At 35.2% G+C, this 20,025-nt stretch overlaps 2 protein-coding genes across 3 annotated transcripts in view; both read right to left on the bottom strand.

Annotated features, from left to right (window-relative positions):
* Positions 1 to 3,752, bottom strand: part of wwp2 (WW domain containing E3 ubiquitin protein ligase 2) — an 88,515-nt gene extending 84,763 nt beyond the window's left edge. For both annotated transcript variants that reach the window (XM_055009045.1, XM_055009046.1), the window contains exon 1: positions 3,676 to 3,752. The gene's annotated coding sequence lies outside the window, so the exon portion shown is untranslated. The remainder of the gene's footprint in view (positions 1 to 3,675) is intronic.
* Positions 3,753 to 5,959: 2,207 nt separating this feature from the next.
* LOC111581748 (diacylglycerol O-acyltransferase 1-like) lies at positions 5,960 to 18,978 on the bottom strand. The gene is made up of 18 exons (XM_055007795.1): positions 18,754 to 18,978; positions 16,877 to 17,061; positions 16,442 to 16,529; positions 16,302 to 16,342; positions 15,469 to 15,554; positions 15,311 to 15,363; positions 15,130 to 15,235; positions 13,925 to 14,020; positions 13,780 to 13,839; positions 13,587 to 13,690; positions 12,693 to 12,731; positions 12,449 to 12,490; positions 12,300 to 12,344; positions 11,716 to 11,825; positions 11,562 to 11,627; positions 11,388 to 11,475; positions 9,233 to 9,295; positions 5,960 to 7,946 (listed from the first exon to the last, which is right to left on the bottom strand). Exons 2-18 carry the CDS (start codon positions 17,005 to 17,007, stop codon positions 7,776 to 7,778), a joined length of 1,389 nt encoding a protein of 462 aa, XP_054863770.1. The 5' UTR covers positions 17,008 to 17,061; positions 18,754 to 18,978; the 3' UTR covers positions 5,960 to 7,775.
* Between the last annotated feature and the right edge of the window lie 1,047 nt (positions 18,979 to 20,025).

Here is a 20,025-nt window from a genome sequence, read left to right as displayed (position 1 = left end):
TGAATCATTTTTGGAAGATTTCAATTCATTTTAGATGCATTTTTATGACATTTTGGACAAGCTTCGATTCATTTTGGCCAATTCTGAGTCCTTTAGGACAGGTTTTAACTCATTTATGACATGTTTTAAGTTACTTCAGGCGATTTTGACTCCTCTTCAACAATTTTTGAGTTATTTTCGACAGGATTCCAGTCATTCTGGGCAATTTTGAATCCTTTTTGGCAGTTTTTAATTTATTTTAGACACATTGTAAGACATTTTAGACAAGCTTCAAGTCATTTTGTCAGAATGAGCAAGAAACAGGAGAGACACACTGAAAAATGAAGATTTGTTTCCAGAAATAAACTTAAAATCAGTTGTTTGAGCATTTAAATCAGCAGCACAAAGCTCTGCTTGAGCGTACAGAAAGATCTGAATGAAAAAAGACAGTTTAGGATGTCTTTATCAGTGTTTCACTATAAGAAAACTGCTTTTTAAAAGTACTTTGCAGTTTTAATACCATAAAAATCACCCTAATCATTCTACAATAACTATTTATTTCCAAATAGTTTGTCGAGTCATTTGCTGAAAATTTCTGCACTTTTTCGAATATATGGCAGAAAAACAATGTCAAGACATTTTTTTCCCTATTTCAAAAGCAAAAGTTGTGCATTAAAAAAAATCAACAGAATCTAATTTAAATTAATTTACAAGAGATTTACAATCTACAAGGGTTAGAGAAGTTTGTCTGATGGATCATAACTTAATCTGATTTTAAAGTTTGTTGAGAGTTTGTTGACATTTCGGATTCACAGGTGAACAGTGAAATTAGCAAGAACAGGAAAGAAAAACTGAAAAAGGAATATTTAGCTGCAAAAAGAACCTTAAAATCACTTCTTTGACCATTTAAATCAGCAACACAAAGCTCTATACGATGAGTACAAAGCCAGATCTGAAGGCAACCCAAAGCAAAAAAAAAAAACACAAAACTTTCAGATGCGAGGGATAAACCACAGATTTCAAATTCAGCTTTTTAAAATTAATAATTATTCCCAATACAAACAATTTCCTCTACAAAATTAACCCCAACCCTAAAAGGATAAATAAATCTTTTCAAATAGACTTGTCCGAAAAATTAAACATCTGAGCGTCAGTTTCATCAACATCATGCAAATATTCCTTCACAAGTAAAAGTTGTTCATTTAAAACATCAGAAAACTGAACATTTACCAACATTTCCTTGGAATATGTTGAATTATTAAAGATATATTTGCCTTTTTTGTATTTACAAAACAACTTAGCCACTATTAGCTGTTGCTTTTGTTGAGACAGCTATTTTTAAAACTTTTCCAACAACCTGTGCGTCATATTTTTATCATATCATAGAACCTTTTTTTTCTAATATCTTGCACTTTCTATACTGTATATCGCATTTTGGCACATTACTTATTTTAAACGTTCCTATAAACTCACTCTAAGTGTCCACAGATTTTAGTTCTTGACTGATTCTAGCTGCTTTAGTGAAGTAAAATTACTGCAAAGGATTTCATATCACAATATTATTTATTTTACCATTTTGACAGGCGTATTTCAACACCTTTTTTCCCAGTATTGTGCAGCTCTACTGCAAAAAATAATTAGTCAATCATGAGTAAAAGTTGTGCGTTGAAAATTAGAAACATGGAACTTTAGATTTTGCAGTAGGGTTGCATTATATTGTAATAAAAAGAAAAAGAAATACAGGTTTAATATAATTAATGTTGTGATGGAGGTTATTCGTCACCAATTTACAAGTATATTGACGGGTATTTATGTATGACTTCAGTGGTCATTTTTATGCTTATTTTCAGTGAAAAACTACCTAAATGACGATGTGATTCTTGCTGCAGCCTGCACCAAACAAACATGTTCCCTCACATATAAATCCAGGTAGATTTCAGGTGGATTTGACCTCATGAAAGTCACCGGCAGCAGAGATTTGGTCCCCCAAAGAGAAGCAGCCAAGAAACAACATCACCTTGAGCACAGTCAGAGATGATGGAAACAAAAATAAAACCACAAGAAGCTCAGGACCACTCAGCTGCAGCCTCCTGTCTGTAGATATGATGTCTACTGCACACTTTCAGGTGTAATTCTGACTCTGAAGCTGCTTCCTGGGGCAGATCGTGTCACCTACTGCAGCATCAAGGTGACTGCAGCTCAGCCTGAGATCCACACTGACCTCAGAGCTGCGTGTCACCTGCCCACGATCACAGCCAATAATCAGCTGTTTTATCCACCGAGCGAGCAGCTGATGTCTGCAGACCAGCAGCTGAGAGCATCACAACAAAAGCATCTTCCCCTCAACCTTGTGAAGCGGCTGAGCGGCTGAGCAGAGATCCGTGACTCCCTCCGAGTGTCGGTGGGTGAAACTCTAAAGAAGCTGGCGGGAGGCAGGATTAACCTCAGAGGACGCCGAATTTACTGCCCCCCGGGGTAAATACCCTTGGCTGCTGCGCACAAAACACAAACACGGAAGATGATCAAGGTGTTTCTACATCGCAGTCAAGAATGGCGGAGAAAGCAGCGAAACATCCGGTCACGATTTCAAAATAAAACCACAACGTTGAGCCATTTCTCCGATGACCAACTAACTGCACACAACAAAAAGTAGCGATTAATAATCAACAAATGGTGTTGTAAGTACAACAAAAATACCAAAAACATCCTGAATAATTTACAACATTAAACAGCAATGTCTTTTTAGCCCCAAAACTGCAAACAGAATCAAAACACTACCTAATACGATAAAGAAACACATTTAAATCTCAAATTAAAGAAAAAAGAACCAAATTAAAGGACGCAATTTTGCTTTAAAGTTAGTAAATCGCCAACAAAAGTATATTGTCATCATTTAATTTTTGAATTAACCAACTTTTCAATCAACTTTTAATTAAAGAAGACAGCAATATGTAGCTCGTACTCATATTAAAGGCTGAACAATTTAATGACAATATGTAACAAATAACGAAATTTGCAATAGTGTTTTATAAAGGCTGAGTTCAATATTTATTGCATAATAGATTTTAAACATAACGAATCAGTATCACATGAAACACCATCAAAATAATAACTTAAGAAATATAAATCAGTTCAAGCATGCATAAAATTCATTTCAGAATTAGAATAGGAGACAGACTGCTTATTATAACAGTTGTAACTGTGCTGAGTAAATATAACTTAAATCATAAAAAAAATACTAATGAAAATAATAGACCCTTTTCTGTAAACAATCTGACATTGAAACAGGTCAAATGCCTCAGCAGCAGCATCTAGACATATTAGAATCAACTTAAATAAAGTAATAACAATGTAAAATAAACAAACGCTCTCAATTGCAGCTGAGGTTCAAATTTGGATCTAAAATCAAATAACCGTCTAGCCCTGCCTGCTTCCCCATCACTATCTTTATTTTGAAGGAGACGTCGCAACGCTTCCGCTCCGCCGCAGCAAAACGCCGCTGCCTTAACCTATCAGAAGCTAACTGTTAGCCACCGAGCTCCGTAAGGGGATTTTATAAAAGGACAAGCCAATAAAAGGGGTTCTAATCAGCGGACAGCGACTAACGCCGCCTTGGCAGCTGCGGGGTTCCCGTGGGAACCCGCCGTACGCGCTGACACGCTCTCAGCGGAGGCTCTAACGGGGTCTTTTCCGTACCTTTCTCAGCTGAGCTCCGCCGTTGTCGCTAGTGAACTTTCATTTCCGCCTCAGTGACGAAACCACGTGACCCGGGCTACGTCTTTCTCTGCGCACAAAGGATTGTGGGTCAGAAACTTAATAAAGATCACATTTTATTTTTTACTTCACAAACAGAAACATTAAAATCTACAGTTCTGTGTAGTTATCAAAGCAGAGAATGAAGCAGAATGAACAGAAATCACATTTAAATCCGCAAATCACAAAGAATCTTTACAATCTTTATCCTCTGTTAGGAAAAATGGCTAAATAAATAGTAAATATGATGAATACTGTTATTGTTATTATCATATAAAATGCTAATAATGATAATAATAATAATTAAATGTCAAAATAATGTTTATTATTAACAATTCTATAATATAATTCAAACATTTAATAGTATTTTATTGTTTTTATTACAAACACAAATAAATATACCTTACAATAAATAATTTATTGCTATCATTGAACAAACAAGTAAATATAATAAACAACATACAACATATTTATTATTATTATTGTTTCAGAAACAATAAAATGTACAGTTCTGTATAGTTATCGAAGCAGAGAATAAAGCAGAAATCCCATGAGGAAAATCACATTTAATTCCACAAATTATAAAAAAAAATCCCAAAAAACTTTTACAATCTTTGCTCTTTCTTAGCAAAAAAAAAAAGCTAAATAAATCATAATGATGATGATGATGATAAATATTATTATTGTTGTTATTATCATATAATTACATATGGTAATATTAATAATAATTGTTTGTTGCCTTTATCTTTTGTTAGCAAAAAATGGCAAAATAAACTAATAAAACAAGGAGTTATATAAATACCTTACACTAAATATTTAATAGTAAAATTATAAGCATTGTTATTGTTATCATATAATTACTACTGTTAATAATAATAATTATTATTCATAGCAATTATAAAGTTTATTATTAATAATTTTATAATTCAAACATTTAATCTTTTTTTATTGTTTTTATTACAAACACAAATAAATATGTTACAACAGTTTATTGCTGTCATAAAACAAACTAGTAAATATGATAAACAACATACAATAGCTATATTATTATTAATAATAGTACACAAATCTAAACATAAATATAAGACCTAGCATGAATATATTATGATTACTGTTGACATTGGTATTGTAACAAATACATACATATAAATAATAAACAGCTTATCATATTTTATTATCATTACTATTAATAATAATACATTTTTGTGCAGCACAGGCAGCTCAAAGTGCTTTCACATTAAAAACTGAAATAAAATGCAATTTAAACAAAAAAAAGGTTAAAAGAAAGTAATTCTCAACAGAGCTTGTCTCTGATATATTTTCTAATAATAATTTATTGTGTTTATTGTGTCATAGTTACATGAAAAACTTGTAAACTACACACATATTTGGTCTCTGTCTTCAGTGGTGGAAAGAACATATACTATATTCATGCACAGTTTTGATTTACTTGTACTTTGCTTGAGTATTTTTCCATTTTCTGCTACCTTTTTCTCCACTACACTCTAATCCAAAGGCAAATATTCAAACCCCATTAACCCGTTTCACAAATTAACTGAACTATTTCCACAGCTGGGTTGTTTTGATCTGAGCTGTGAGGAAAACCTCCAGCTGAGTGACATCCAGACGGACTCTCTGATGCTCTTTGATGCGTGTTCAAATGTCACATTTAGTTTCTGTGCACACATGACACACGTCTGCTCAGGTGAGCTGCAAACATGGACACTCACACCTTTGTCTTCTTCCACCTGATGACCTACAAACAGAGGAGGAAGTTCATCTACAGCTGAGAGGAACTGATGCTCGACAATAAATTACATTCATTTGGCATTTTCCAAAGCAGCTGAAATTAACCCTCCTGTTGTCCTCATTTACAGGCACCAAAAAATATTGTTTCCTTGTCTGAAAAAAATCCAAAAATTCAGCAAAAAAAATCCTCAAACTTCTGAAAATTTGCAAAACCTTCAGGAAGAAAATTCCAATAATTCCTTAAAAGTTTCCCTCAAAAATTTTATTTAAAAAAAAAAAAAAATCCCTCAAATTTGGCAAGAAAATTCTTGTACATATTTTCAAAAAATGAGTAAAAATTTTCCAAAAAAATCCTAAAAATATCTAAAGTTATTCCATATATATCAGTAAAACTTCTAATATTTTCTTTAAGAACATTCACAAAAAAATCAACCAAAATCCAGTGAAATTCACTGGATTTTGGTTAATTTTTTTTGTGAATGCTCTTAAAGAAACATTTTTTTTAGATTTCTTTTTTCACACCAAAAAATGTTCAAAAATTTCCCAAAAAATGTTGAAAATGTGCAAGTTTTCACTGTGAAAATATTTTTTTTTTCCCACATTTTCAAACTTTAAAACAGGTCCATTTGATCCGCAGGACGACATGAGGGTTAAATGTATTCAACTTCTGTTTCATTTCAGAGATTTTTTTGGTGTTTTTTCTAATTTTTTAAGAAATGGGACAGAAGTGCAAAAGTCCTGCATTCTGGAGAATCTTTATGTAGCAATTTGCACCAGTTGGAATCATAAATTAACAGTATGGATAAACAGTTTAAATTGTAAGATAAAAGTGCTGCTAATAGTTGAAATTATGAGGTAACCATAGAGCTAGCACTTGAACTTGCGAACAAACAGTACAGATAAACAGCTGAAATTGTTAGCCAGTGGCATGGCTAACAGTTGAAATTGTTCGCTAACCATGTGGCTATCATTTGAACTTGTTAGCTGACAGTAGGGATAAATAACTGAAACAGTTAACTAACAGTACTGCTAACAGTTAAAATTATTTGTTAAACCTCGTGTCGTCCTGCGGGTCAAACCTGACCCATTTTAAAGTTTGAAAATGTGAAAAAAAAATATATTTTCACAGTCAAACTTCTGATGTCCACATTTTCAACATTTTGGGAAATTTTTGAATATTTTTTTGGTGGAAAAAAAATGTTAAAAATGTTTCTTTAAGAACATTCACAAAAAATGAACCAAAATCCAGCGAAATTCACTGGATTTTAGTAGATTTTTATGTGAATGTTCTTAAAGAAAATATTAAAAGTTTTACTGATATATATGGAATCACTTTAGATATTTTTAGGGTTTTTTTAGGAAGATTTTTACACATTTTTTGAAAATATTGACAAGAATTTTCTTGCCAAATTTGGGGGATTTTTTTTAAAAAAAAATAAAACTTTAAAGGGAAACTTTTCAGGAATTATTGGAATTTTCTTCCTGAAGGTTTTGCAAATTTTCAGAAATTTGTGGAATTTTTTTGCTGAATTTTTGGATTTTTTTCAGACAAGGAAACAATATTTTTTGGTGCCTGTAAATGAGGACAACAGGAGGGTTAACAGAATGGATAATCAGTTGAAACAGCTGAAAACTGAAAGTAATGAATACATGCTAACTAGATTAAACTTCTTAAGTTTAAAGTAATAAAGAAAGAGCTCTGGCCAAAGAGACCTAAGCCTTGAAAGTGTAACTGAATGAAAGTAGATCCAGTTTAAACTGAGAGGAGGTGCAGTTAAAGTGGGTTTTGAACGGGCCTGTGGGGTTACAATCGCTGCTTTAAATGATTCCACACAATCATTCCCTGTATTTCCTGATTGGAGCGTGTCCACGGAGCTTACGGTAAACTTATCTGAATGAGGGCCTCCTAACCGCATGTTGACGCAGCGAGCAGGCGTCCAGGAGGAAACTTTATCTCCTGAGCAGCTCAATCACGTCGTTAAAACCGGACCAATCACAGCAACCAGAGCTTTACTGACTAACCACATGAAATTCAGCCCTATGAGGCAGCTGCAGTTCATCCATCGGTCACACTCAGAAAAAACAAACAAAAACAAAACAATAAATCACTCAGTTATTGCATAAACATTCACCAGATGTGTGGTAGCATCGTTGATTTATGAGTCTACAGAGGTAAATATATTTACAGTACATGTATTGCTGTTGGATTATAACTCTTATCCTGACATTAGAATGCATCCTCACTGAACATTTCCCTGCTATAAACACAGCGCTGCAGGAATTTCTTCCCACGACTAGCGGAGCTGCAGGAAAACTCTGTGGCGTGGTGTCAGATGGAGGCCGATGTAGTTGTCGTGAAAGTAGGAGGTGGCGGCCAGTGGAGGCCCCAGCAGCAGGCACAGCCACACCAAACCGTTGCCATAGTTTCCCTGGAAATAGTTTCCGAGGAAAACTGCAACCAGGAGCTGGAAGGAGAGAGGACACAGTGTTAGCTTAGCACTTCATAATAGATGGCATTATCACACTGGAAAAATGCCCCTCTCAAAACAAGAAAAAAAAACTTTTACCTTGAAATAAGTGAAAAAAAAAATCTGCCAATAGAACAAGTGAAAAATGGCTTGGTGAGATTTCTTGAAATAAGATACCATATTTAGAATAATGAGATCTTAAAAGTAGCTGGGAAAATTTATTTTAAGCTCTATTTTACCAGGATCGTCAAGCTTAGGTATCTTAAAATAAGCCAGATATGCCAAAAAAAAAGCAGTTTTTCACTCAAAAATAGATTTTTGCTTTCATGTAACCTCCTAATTTGAAATGTATTAACCCTCCTGTTATCTTCATTTACGAGCACCAAAATTATTGTTTCCTTGTCTGAAAAAAATCCAAAAATTCAGCAAAACCTTCAGGAAGAAAATTCCAATAATTCCTTTAAAGTTTATCTTAAAAGTTTTTTTTTAATCCCCCAAATTTGGCAAGAAAATTCTTGTAAATATTTTCAAAAAAATGAATAAAAATCTTCCAAAACAAAAAATCCTAAAAATATCTAAAGTGCTTACATATATATCAGTAAAACTTCTAATATTTTCTTTAAGAACATTCACATAAAAATAAAAAAAAAATCAAGCGAATTTCACTGGAATTTGGTTGATTTTTATGTGAATGTTCTTAAGAAACATTTTTAACAATTTTTTTCCACCAAAAAATGTTCAAAAATTTCCAAAAAATGTTGAAAATGTGGACATCAGAAGTTTCACTGTGAAAATATATTTTACTTTAAAACGGGTCAATTTGACCTGCAGGACGACACGAGGGTTAAACTTGTTTTGAGTTTTCTTGTAAAATTCAACTCAAAACAAGATAATTTCAAGATTGTTTGACTTAACAAGATATTTCAGATGCATTGTCTTAAAACAAGTCCCTTTATCTTGCTGAAATGTCACTTGTTAAGTGAATTCATCTTAAATCGAGTGGGATGAGACATTTTGATTAAAAATAAGACAAACAGACTTGGTAAGATTTTGAGTTTTTGCAGTGCAGTGAAGGACACAGCTGATGTTGACCTGATTGTGTTGCACGCTGCGTAATAATCTAAAGAGTCTTAAACAGTAGATTTATTTAATTTAATATGAGTAAATGGCCCTAAAATCGACAAACTGTTAGATTCCTGAGCAGAGTCTGACATTGCTTTTGTGTTCTGCAGTATTTTGTGGCTCCTCTGCAGGTAAATAATGAACAGCTGCCATGTTCTCACCTCAAACACCATCATGAGGAAGATCCACAGTCGACAGCTGTGCAGAGGCAGAGCGACCAGATACTGTGCAGAGGAGAGGAATATCATTATTATTATCATCTTCCGTTTACAACAGCTTTTAATGGTAATGTGTGAAAAGACAATGGGATTTTTAAAAAATTATATTATTTTTAACATAAGTTTTGTCTTAGCAGTATGTAAATGAATTATTTTCTTTGCATGACTTCACTCTTGAGGATTATTATTACTCACTGGAGCTAACTGGAGCACATTCACCAGAAGCTATCTGAAGCCCAAAGAAGCTAAATAAGAAAATCTGCCCCAAAGTGGTGAAATTTGCAAATTTCCCCCAGCAAATGGAATGCTGCAAAAACATCTGGCATCAGTAAAAAAAAAAAAAAAAGCAAATAAGTAAACAAGAAATATACACAAGAACTGTTGATGTCGTAAAGGTTTCTCTATATGTATTCCTCTAAAAGTAAAAAATTGCCATATTGCACAGGTTTATTTTATATGTAGAAAAACACTCATATGAATGATATATTGAAGCCATTAAGAGCTAACATTAAGTACCTATAGCTAATAGCTGCTAGCTGGAGCTAACAAGACACAAACTGACTTAAAAGAAGCCAACAGGAGCTAAGCAGAGCTGAGCGGAGCTAACTGGAGAAAATAGAAGCTAACAGTAACCAGAAGAAGCTAACAAGGAGCTACCAAAAGCTATTTGGACTGCAAAGAAGCTAACTGGAGTTAATGAAAGATTTCTTTATCCAATACAAGCTAATAACGGCTTATCAGATGTTAACAAAAGATATCTTTAGCCAACAGCAGCTAAGCAGAGCCAATTGGAGCTAAGTGGAGAAAATTAAAGATAACAAGAACCAAAATGAGCTAACAAAAAACATTAGAAGCTAACAGAAGCTATCTGTAATGCAAAGAAGCTAACTAGAGTAAGTGGGAGCATTCTTTAGCCAATGTGAGCTAATAACAGTTTATCAGGAGTTAACAAAAGATATTTTTAGCTAACAGTAGCTAAGCAGTGCCAATTGGAGCTAACTGGAGAAAATACAACATAACAGGAGCCAAAAGGTGCAAACAAAAAAAAAAACACTAGAAGCTAACAGAAGCTATCTGGAGTCCAAAGGCGCTAACTAGCGTTTTAGTTATTATGAACTAACAAGAGTCATGAGATGACAGCAGTAGATATCTTTAGCTAACAAGAGCTAAGAAGAGTCAAATGGAGCTCACTGTAAAAAGCAGAAGCTAACAAGGAGCTAACTATTAGAACCATTAGAAGCAACCAAAAGCTATTTGACCTGCAAAGAAGCTAACTAGAATTAATGGGAGCTTTTGTTGGCTAATAAGAGCTAGCAAGAGCTGTCAGAAGATAGTAGTAGCCAAAAGAAGCTAGGCAGAGCCAAATGGAGCTGACTGGAGACAATGGAAGCTAACAAGAGTGACAAAAAGCTAACAAAAACCATTAAAAGTTAAAGCCATTTGACCTACAAAGAAGCTAACCAGAGTTAATAGGAGCTTTCATGAGCTAATATGAGCTAACATGAGCCTCCAAAAAACAGCAGTAGCTAACAGCAGATAAGCAAACCCAATTGGAGATGACTGGAGAAAACAGAAGCTAACAGGAGTGAAAAGGCGCTAACGAGAAGCATTAAAAGTTACCAAAAGCTATCTCACCTGCAAAAAAGCTAACTAGAGTTAATGGGCACTTTCCTTAGTTAATATGAGCTAACAAGAGCTATCAGAAGATAGCAGTAGTCAACAGAAGCTAAGCAGAGCCACGTGGAGCTGACTGGAGAAAATGGAAGCTAACAGGAGCCAGAGAGAGCTAACAAGAACCATTAGAAGTTAACAAAACGATTGGACTGGACTGCAAAGCAGCCAACTGGAGTTAATGGGAGTTTTCCATAGCTATAACAAGCTAACACAACCCTTTAGAAAATCACAAAAGATATCTGTACCTAACAGGAGCAAAGTAAATCTGACTAGAGCCAAGTGGAGAGAATTAATTACTTGTTTTGCATTGTGGCTTTAACAGAATCCAGTTATCTCTCCTAATTACCTTGTATGTATTCTATTACTACCCAAGTTCACCAAACATTGGACCCTTGGTCAGATCAGTGTTTGCTTCATGCAGTACCTCACACAGAGCAGCAGACATCAGGAAGACCAGCAGCTCAGCTTGTGATGAAGAAACTCTCCTCTCCACCAGCTGACTGTAAACATGCCTTTATTCACATGAAGAGAAAAGCATGTAAGAGAAACTACTTGTTTCTTATTTAAGTCCTTGAAATAGGATAGGAACATGAAATACCTGTGCGACCATTTCTGAAAGGGAATGCTCCAGTTCTTCCAGAAAGCGGCCAAAGTCGTAGCGTTCCTGTCAACAAAAGATCATCTGCAGTGATCCAGCGATGCGACCACGCAGCTAATACCACAACGTACTGAAACTGTTGTGTATTACTGACCACCAGTCTCCGTAAAAGTGTCGATCACCGAAGCACAGCAGCTCAGCACAGAAGTTCAGGTAGGAGTGGCTCAGAAAAAAGAAGAGGAGCCAGAGGAAATGGGTCGGCGCCTGACAAGGAAATATGTATTAGTGATACTCACGCGAAGGGCGATCGGAAAGCTCTGGGGCTGTTTACAGTGCCCCATAACTGTTTTTTAAATCTTTTATTAGGCATTCAGAGAGCGTTACAAATGTTGCAGGAGCACTGGGAGCTGAGCATTGCTGCGCACAAAGACTTCTTCAACAGGAAAGGCACTGATAATTAAATCAAGTGCTGCTACTTTGAACGTTTTGATTGCATCTTGAACATCACACATTTAACAACAGTCTCTGCTTTCTCATTTCTCAATATTTTTGTGTGTGTTTACTAAATTTTATGTCTAATTCTAATGCCTGAACATAGTCCTCCACCTGCTCCATATCCTCATCATTATCTCCACCATCTGTGGCGACTTTCTGCAATAAGATTCCATCTGTTTACATCCTACATCAACTAAGAAATCCTAACTGAAGCATCTAAAAACACTGTTAGAAATCACTCACCACCAGCCCGACCAAGTGTTCCACTCTCATAGTGACGTCCATACTCTGTGTACAAGAATAAATATGTGAAACAGTGAATTCCTCAGGGGTGGGAGCAGTCTTTGATTTAATATTCACAGTAAAGAGGGAGTACCGTATGTTACACTTACAGAAAAAGAGTTTTCTGATCTCTGGAAGATGGGTTCAATCCACTGGAAGGACAAAAAATAAGACACAGAGGTCAAGAAATAAACAGAGAAAAGAAATGGAATTAGAATTCTTGTGCAGTATTTCAGTTTTGTTCAGTTTGTCCCTGTGCACTCATTAATGAGATACAATATATTGCTACACGGTTCTAGTGCACAGAAAATGTTGATACTAAAATGCAGAAAGGAGTTTAACAAGCTGCTGTACCTGCTGCACAATCCCAACCATGATCTGCACTACGACCACCTAAAGGCAGAAAATTCAAAAATTAGTATCAGATTAATTTATTAACTTCGAGGGAAATACATTTAAATGCCTAAATCTGAATGGGTTACGAAGACACCTATGACTCCTCTGAAGAGATCATGATTAAGGCTTTCGTTCATTAGCCTAGATGCTATGTGTGCTGAACACCAAACACTGCACATCATCACAAACACACCATCTCCACATTGAAGCATGGTGGTGGCAGCATCATGATGTGAAGCATGGTGGTGGCAGCATCATGATGTGAAGCATGGTGGTGGCAGCATCATGATGTGAAGCATGGTGGTGGCAGCATCATGATGTGAAGCACGGTGGTGGCAACATCATGATGTGAAGCATGGTGGTGGCAGCATCATGATGTGGGGATGCGTTGCGTACAATAATTTTAGTATATTTTATTAAGCTAAGTTCTACCTTCATACTGTAATAATTTTCCAGAGTTCCATAGAGGTGGGTCCAGATTTACCACTTTTTAATGGACTTTTTCCATAATTTCTGAGCCTCAGAACTTCATCATTCCAGCAGATAGAACCATGACATTTAGGAGGAGAAACACATCTGAGTTCTGGTATAAACTGACACCAGATCAGTTTTACATCCATCCAGGTGTCACAGTCTAAACACTGAATCTGATGGGAGGCACTGATTGATGTTAAATGGAACGCTGGAAGGAAATAACGTCCAGAATGGATCTGTCTGAGGCAGGATTTCTGCCTCTGTAAAATTAATTTAATTTTATTATTTGTGGTCCATCTCTCCAGTAAATTATCCAGGTTCACTTAGTGTCTGAAGGTATAAGTGGAATAACTCTGATGGTGCCACAGTTCATCTCACCATCTCCAGCAACCTGTGCAGCAGCTTATTGATCCGGATCTTGGGAGTCTTCGGGAAGCTTCTCTGGTAGCACAGCGTGGGAGCGAGGAGGAAATAATACAGATCTGAGGACGCAAACACAGAGTCACAAAGAAGAAAAGGCTTCATCCTGAGTTATTCTACAGGAATCATGACAAGAATGATGACGTTTCACCTCGGAGTGTCTGATTTTCACTGTGGTCTGTTTGTGCGACTGATCCGTTCTGGTCTTTATCTAAAAAACAAGTTAATAGTTTGGGGATTAAAGTGTGTTTTTTTGTAAAAATGTGGTCTGTAAAGTTGCGCTGTTGGAGAATTACCTGAATGAGCCTGACGGTACCAGAGATTAGTCTCCTGGTACGAGTACAGCTTCATCCCCAGGACAGTGTAGAACCAGAGAGAGAAGAAGGCGCCACCTGGTGGACGATAAGGAGTATTAACCCTCGTGTTGTCCTCATTTACAGCCTCCAAAAAATATTGTTTCCTTGTCTGAACAAAATCCATAAATTCAACAAAAAAATCCCCCAAATTTCTGAAAATTTGCAAAACCTTCAGGAAGAATATTTCAATATTTCCTTAAAAGTTTCCCTTAAAAGTCTTATTTTTTAAAAAATCCCCCAAATTTGGCAAGAAAATTCTTGTAAACATTTTCAAAAAATGAGTAAAAATCTTCAAAAAAAAATCCTACAAATATCTAAAGTGATTCCATATATATCAGTAAAACTTTTAATATTTTCTTTAAGAACCAAAATCCAGCGAAATTCACTGGATTTTGGTTGATTCTTTTGTGAATGTTCTTAAGAAACATTTTTAACATTTCTTTTTTTTTTCACCAAAAATGTTCAAAGATTTCCCAAAAATGTTGAAAATGCGGACATCCGAAGTTTCACTGTGAAAATTTTTTTTTTTCCACATTTTCAAACTTTTAGACGGGTCAATTTTGACCCACAGGACGACATGAGGGTTAATTCAATTTAATTCAATTCAATTCAATTTTATTTATATAGCGCCAATTACAGTCAAATTGTCTTGAGTCGCTTTACAGAACCCATATGCCTGAACCCCCAGAGCAGCCAAAAGGAGACAGTGGCAAGGAAAACACCCTTTTAACAGGGAAAAAAACCTCGAGCAGAACCTGGCTCTAATGTGGGGGAACCATCTGCCTGCTGGCCGGGCGGGTTGAGAGGGACAGAAGAGGTAGAGAGGTAGAGATAGAGGTAGAGGGGTAGAGGTAGAGAGGTAGAGGTAGAGGTAGAGAGGTTGGTTGGGGGACACAAGGACCATAAAACACAGTATAATACATGCATGATAAGACAGATGATACATGCAAAGTACAACTAACATGGAAACTAATTATAGTTTACTGCTATGGTGTACAGCTCTGGCATTAAATATACTACATATATAGCTGGTGGTAAATTCAAAAATATGTAGATGAGCAAATCAAGTATAGATTAATATAGTTAATGAAATGTTGTGGCCAGTGAGTGTATATGTGCTGTAATGACACATATAAATCTGTTACCTGTTGATATCGTAGGTTCATGTATGATGACTGCAGCAGGAAACAGGACAAGCAACCCCAGATTTATGAGATGCAGACGGTGAACGCTGGAGGTAGACAGCATTCCCTGAGAGGGCATTTCATTTTTATTTTACAGGACATAAATACATTTTAAATTTTAAAGAGAAAAAGAAAGTCTTACCTTCTTGTGAGATCTCTCCAGGAACAGAGCTGCCAGAGCAAACATGTTGGCAGCTGGAAGAAACAGAAAACAACAAGTTTAGTGTCATTTATGTATTAATCTGGTAAAAATGTTTTCATTCTGATGGCTCCTGTGGAAGTCCTTAGGGAGTTTCTCACCCAGTATGAGGTTGACAGACGGCCAGTTGCAGTTGTCCTCAATCAGATGTCCCAACACCTTTTTGACATCTATCAAAAATCCATGTCTGTTTAGGAAAAAAAAACAAAAGAGAAGTTAACTTGTTTCACATCATGATGCTGCCTCCACCATGCTTCACATGATGCTGCCACCACCATGCTTCACATGATGCTGCCACCACCGTGCTTCATACCATGATGCTGCCACCACCGTGCTTCATACCATGATGCTGCCACCGCCATGCTTCACAGTGAGGATAGCATATTTGGGATGATGTGCAGTTTTTGGTGTCCAGCAAACATATCATCTAGTCTGATGGGCATAAAGCTCCATCCTGGTCTCCTCAGACCAAAGAACCTTCTTCCAGGTGTCTTCAGAGTCTCCACATGTCTTCTGGTGAACTCTAGTCCAGATTTAATTTGAGCTTTTTCCAGCAGAGTCTTTCTCTTTGTCTCAATAAAGCTTTGACTGTTGAAGAACAGACAGCAGTTGTATGAACAATCTCTTGCATCTCAGCTGCTGAAGCTGGCACTCCTTCATGGGGGTTTGTAGGAGTCTTGGTGGCCTCCCTCACTAGTCTCTTTCTTGTAATTCCTTCAGAGGAGTCATAGGTTTCTTGGTGGTCTCCCTCATTAGTTTTTCATTTTAAAAGTTCACACATTCACCATGTTTCTAGTCATGTATGACCAGAGAATCTTACATTTTTTTAAACCAAATGAGACGTGAAAATCTAAATAAATATCTGAATTTATATTAAAATGTGCAGCAGATGTCTGTAGAATACACATAAAGCAACTTTTCTATTTTCACTCACTGTATGAAATTCTCCAGGAACAGGTGAGCATGAGTCAGGACCTGCAAGTCAGAAAAGCATACAGTTAATACATGAAAACACATTTTAAATAAAATCTATTGTCTGTTTTTTACTGATCTGTTAGGCGGTGAGAAGCTGACCAGCAGGATGATGACCCAGTTGAGGATTCCTCTGTATCTGGTGAAGCTGCTGTTGGAGCTCAGCAGAGAGTCCTGGACGCTGTGGCAGCTGCACACAAACACTCGATTTAGTCGTTGGTCAGTCATTAGATCCATAAAAATCACTTTAGTTTATGAATTTTTCTATATGTAGGCTTGGCACACATTTAAACATTTAAATGACTGATTTAAATCTGCTGTAGCTGAGCAGGTAAATAAAAAACTTAGCTTCATTACATGTTTTGTGTGTTGAAAAGTGAATTAAATATCTGAACCTTCTTGAGTCTCATGTTGGATTGAAGAATCACTCATTTGATACTTTCATTTACATTTTTCAGCACTACAAGCGCACATAATTCTTGCATTTGCAGATTTTTGTTAAAATTGTCATGTGATAGAGGCAGCAGATAAACTCACCACAGCAGAGATGCATATGGATGTTCCTCTTCCCCGGTTGGATCAGAACCAGGATCTCCAGCGCTGTCAAAGAAGTTTACACCGTCTTCTTCAACAGAGGACGAGGAGAACCTCTTCCTCATGGCAGCCATCTCCGAGTCCAAGGCTTCGTCCACGAGGGTGAAGATCAGAGCCGGTCGAATCCTCTGAAACAGACAGAAAACATTTAACTGGATCGATTCTGAAGCTGAAAGATTAAAATCAAAAAGAAGCTTGACTATCTTTGTTCTCATAACATCACTGTCTATTAAAAGCAGCTAAAGAATGATGACAATGATTATAGTTTTCTTCAGTTCTCTGTATTTTTATGAATGGTAATTTGTTCTTTTACAACATTTGATCATAAGTTGACACATTTTTTTACTTTTTAAAAAAAATCTGCAAAAAATGTTATTTTATAGATATTTGCTGACATTTGAAAGAAAAAATAAACATATTAAAGTCTGAAAATGGTGATTTTTTAATCTGTTTAATCTGCTTTCCCTGTTTAAATTACAGATAATATCCAGTAAAATCACTAAAAAAACACAAAAAACAACTTTGACTGTAAAATTACAATTTTTTATATATTTAAATGAGCAAAACATTTTATTTTATAGATATTTGCTGATATTTGAGAGAAAGAAACAAAAATATAAAGGCCTGAAAATGGTGAATATTTTTGCAAAGTATTTTAAAATAAATATAACATTTATATCATATAACATATATATATATATATATATATATATATATATATATATATATATATATATATATATATATATATATATATATATATATATATATATCCCTGTTTTGGTAAATTACAGATCCTCTAGTAAAAACAACTTTGACTGTTAAATAGTACTACTTTTGATTGTATTTATATGAGCAAAAAATATTAGTATTTTACAGATTTTTGACAGAAATCGTAAATAATTTTTTAACTGGTATTTTGCAAATTTTCTATTTTGTTAACTACAGATAATATCAAATAAAATCACAGAAAAAAGCATTAATTTCCATGTTTACAAATAATATTTTTGCTCTTTTACATTGTGACCATAATGTATTTAAATCAGCTTAAAATCTAATTATTTTGCAAACATTTTTTCATTTTTTTTTTACAGCTTTGGAAAGCAACTGTATTCCAATGCTTTTTGACAATGCCAGATTTGTATTTTCTTATGGGATTATTTCTTTTTTCCTTTTATTATTATTATTATTATTATTATTATTATTATTATTATTATATAGTTTTCAACAGTGTGAACGTTATATTTGTGCATTTTCTCAATTTAAATGTGTTGTATAACCTTTATTGTCAGTGAAACAGTGGTTCAGGCTGTGTAGCACAGAGAACAGATCATTTACATGCAGGCTGCATCTTCGTAAACCCGGACATATAGGCGACCTCTGGTCTTCTCTCCAGGCTGGAAACTCCAACCAAAGCCCCGTAGTAAATGGTCAATTTTACGGCGTTTCGCTTAAATGCAGAAGTACTCATGTAATAGGACACAATTTGATACTTTCTCCGTGTATCATGTAAACATTGGGTAAATTCGGCATGCATGTTGTGTAATAATAAAGAATCAGTTTAATGAAAAATGGCAGTTTAGTTGCTTCCTCTCTAAAACGCTCCGTGACTGGCGGTACATTGTTACGTTTAAAAGTTGAGTTTTTATAAAGCTGTTTGGTGGATGAAATGTATGCCGAATTAAACAGCTGTACCACATATTAAAGTGTACATAATGTCAGGTTTTTTAAAATGCATTTTAAACTCGCTAGTAATAAAAGAAACTTTTAATTGGCAGAAATGTGAACGGGGTTCGGTGTGACCTTCTGCAGCGGCTCACCTCGTCATCCTCCGCATGGCAGCATCTCCATCAGTTCCACATCTCTCAGCATCCGCAGCTTCTTATTTACTGTCGGAGAACATTTATGGTATTTATTCATAGAGAAACAGGATGACCCCTGCGTCCATGTGATGGGATGAGTTCAGTGTCGCGCAGAATAAACGCCACCAGAATAAATAAAACGGCTTTTTTTTTTATTGGAAGCATTCAGACAAAAAGCCCCCTTCGGGGACCTTTCTGCGACACCAAAATAAAGGCTGGGAGTCCCCATATTTTATTTTATTTTTTTTTTACATAGACTGTATATGATTTTATATTTTGATTTTCTGCTTCAGTTATAACAGCATGTATTTTTAAATAATGTTATTTTAAAAGTGTTTTTAAATATTTTATTTGAATTTAATCAGGGTTTTTTTTCACGAGATCTTGTCAGTTATTAATTTTTCCATTCTTTGCCTCCAGTTTCTGAGATAAATGATGCAGAGATGAATGCAAAAATTCAGGAAAAATATTTACTTTGGCATTTTTTGCTTAAAATGTCATCATTATTGTTGTGTAAATGTATATATTAAGTTTTTATCTTCTTCGGCCACTCAACAGTATTGATTTTGTTGCAGCTTCCTTGCTTATTTGAGCTAATTAGCTAATTTAATAAACTGATCTTTAGTTAAATAATGCGTATAAATGATTTAAAGTTAGCATAATCCAGTAAAGTTACATGAATTTCACTGAAATCAGAGGCTGCAGCTACTGCTACGACTTAGCTAAACTAGGCTACTTAGCTTAAGCATAGTAAGACTAGGTTGCTTAGCTAAAAGCTAATCTATGGGGAGCTACTTAGTTATAAGCCAAGTAGCTAAAAGCTAACAAATTTCTCTTTGATCTGATATATATGTGACTTAAACACAGCTGACTGAAATAAAATTCCATTAATTTCACAGTTCACATCTAAGCTAGGCTACTTCGCTAAAACCTTAATTTCACTGGAGTCCAAGCTCGCTGCAGAAATGGCAAAGCTAGGCTACCTAGCTAAGTGCTAAGTAGCCTAACTTCAGGAGCTAGCGTCACTAGTTCATTTAGAGTTAAATTTCTGTTGTACTGTGGTTAAACTCCACTGCAAGTGATGCTACAAACTAAAACTAACAAGTGGGTGTGTTAAATTAGTTTTGAATGGTAAAAGTAAAATAAAAAATAATAGATTTGCTTTAGCTACATTAGCTCATAAGCTAGCTAAAATTAAGCAGTCATTGCTGCTTGTTTTCTCCTTGTCCT

This window comes from Amphiprion ocellaris, chromosome 3 (assembly GCF_022539595.1).
Source record: "Amphiprion ocellaris isolate individual 3 ecotype Okinawa chromosome 3, ASM2253959v1, whole genome shotgun sequence".
In the NCBI taxonomy this organism is placed as follows: domain Eukaryota; kingdom Metazoa; phylum Chordata; class Actinopteri; family Pomacentridae; genus Amphiprion; species Amphiprion ocellaris.
The sequence above is the reverse complement of the archived record's forward strand: the minus strand, read 5'-3'. Positions and strand labels throughout refer to the sequence as shown.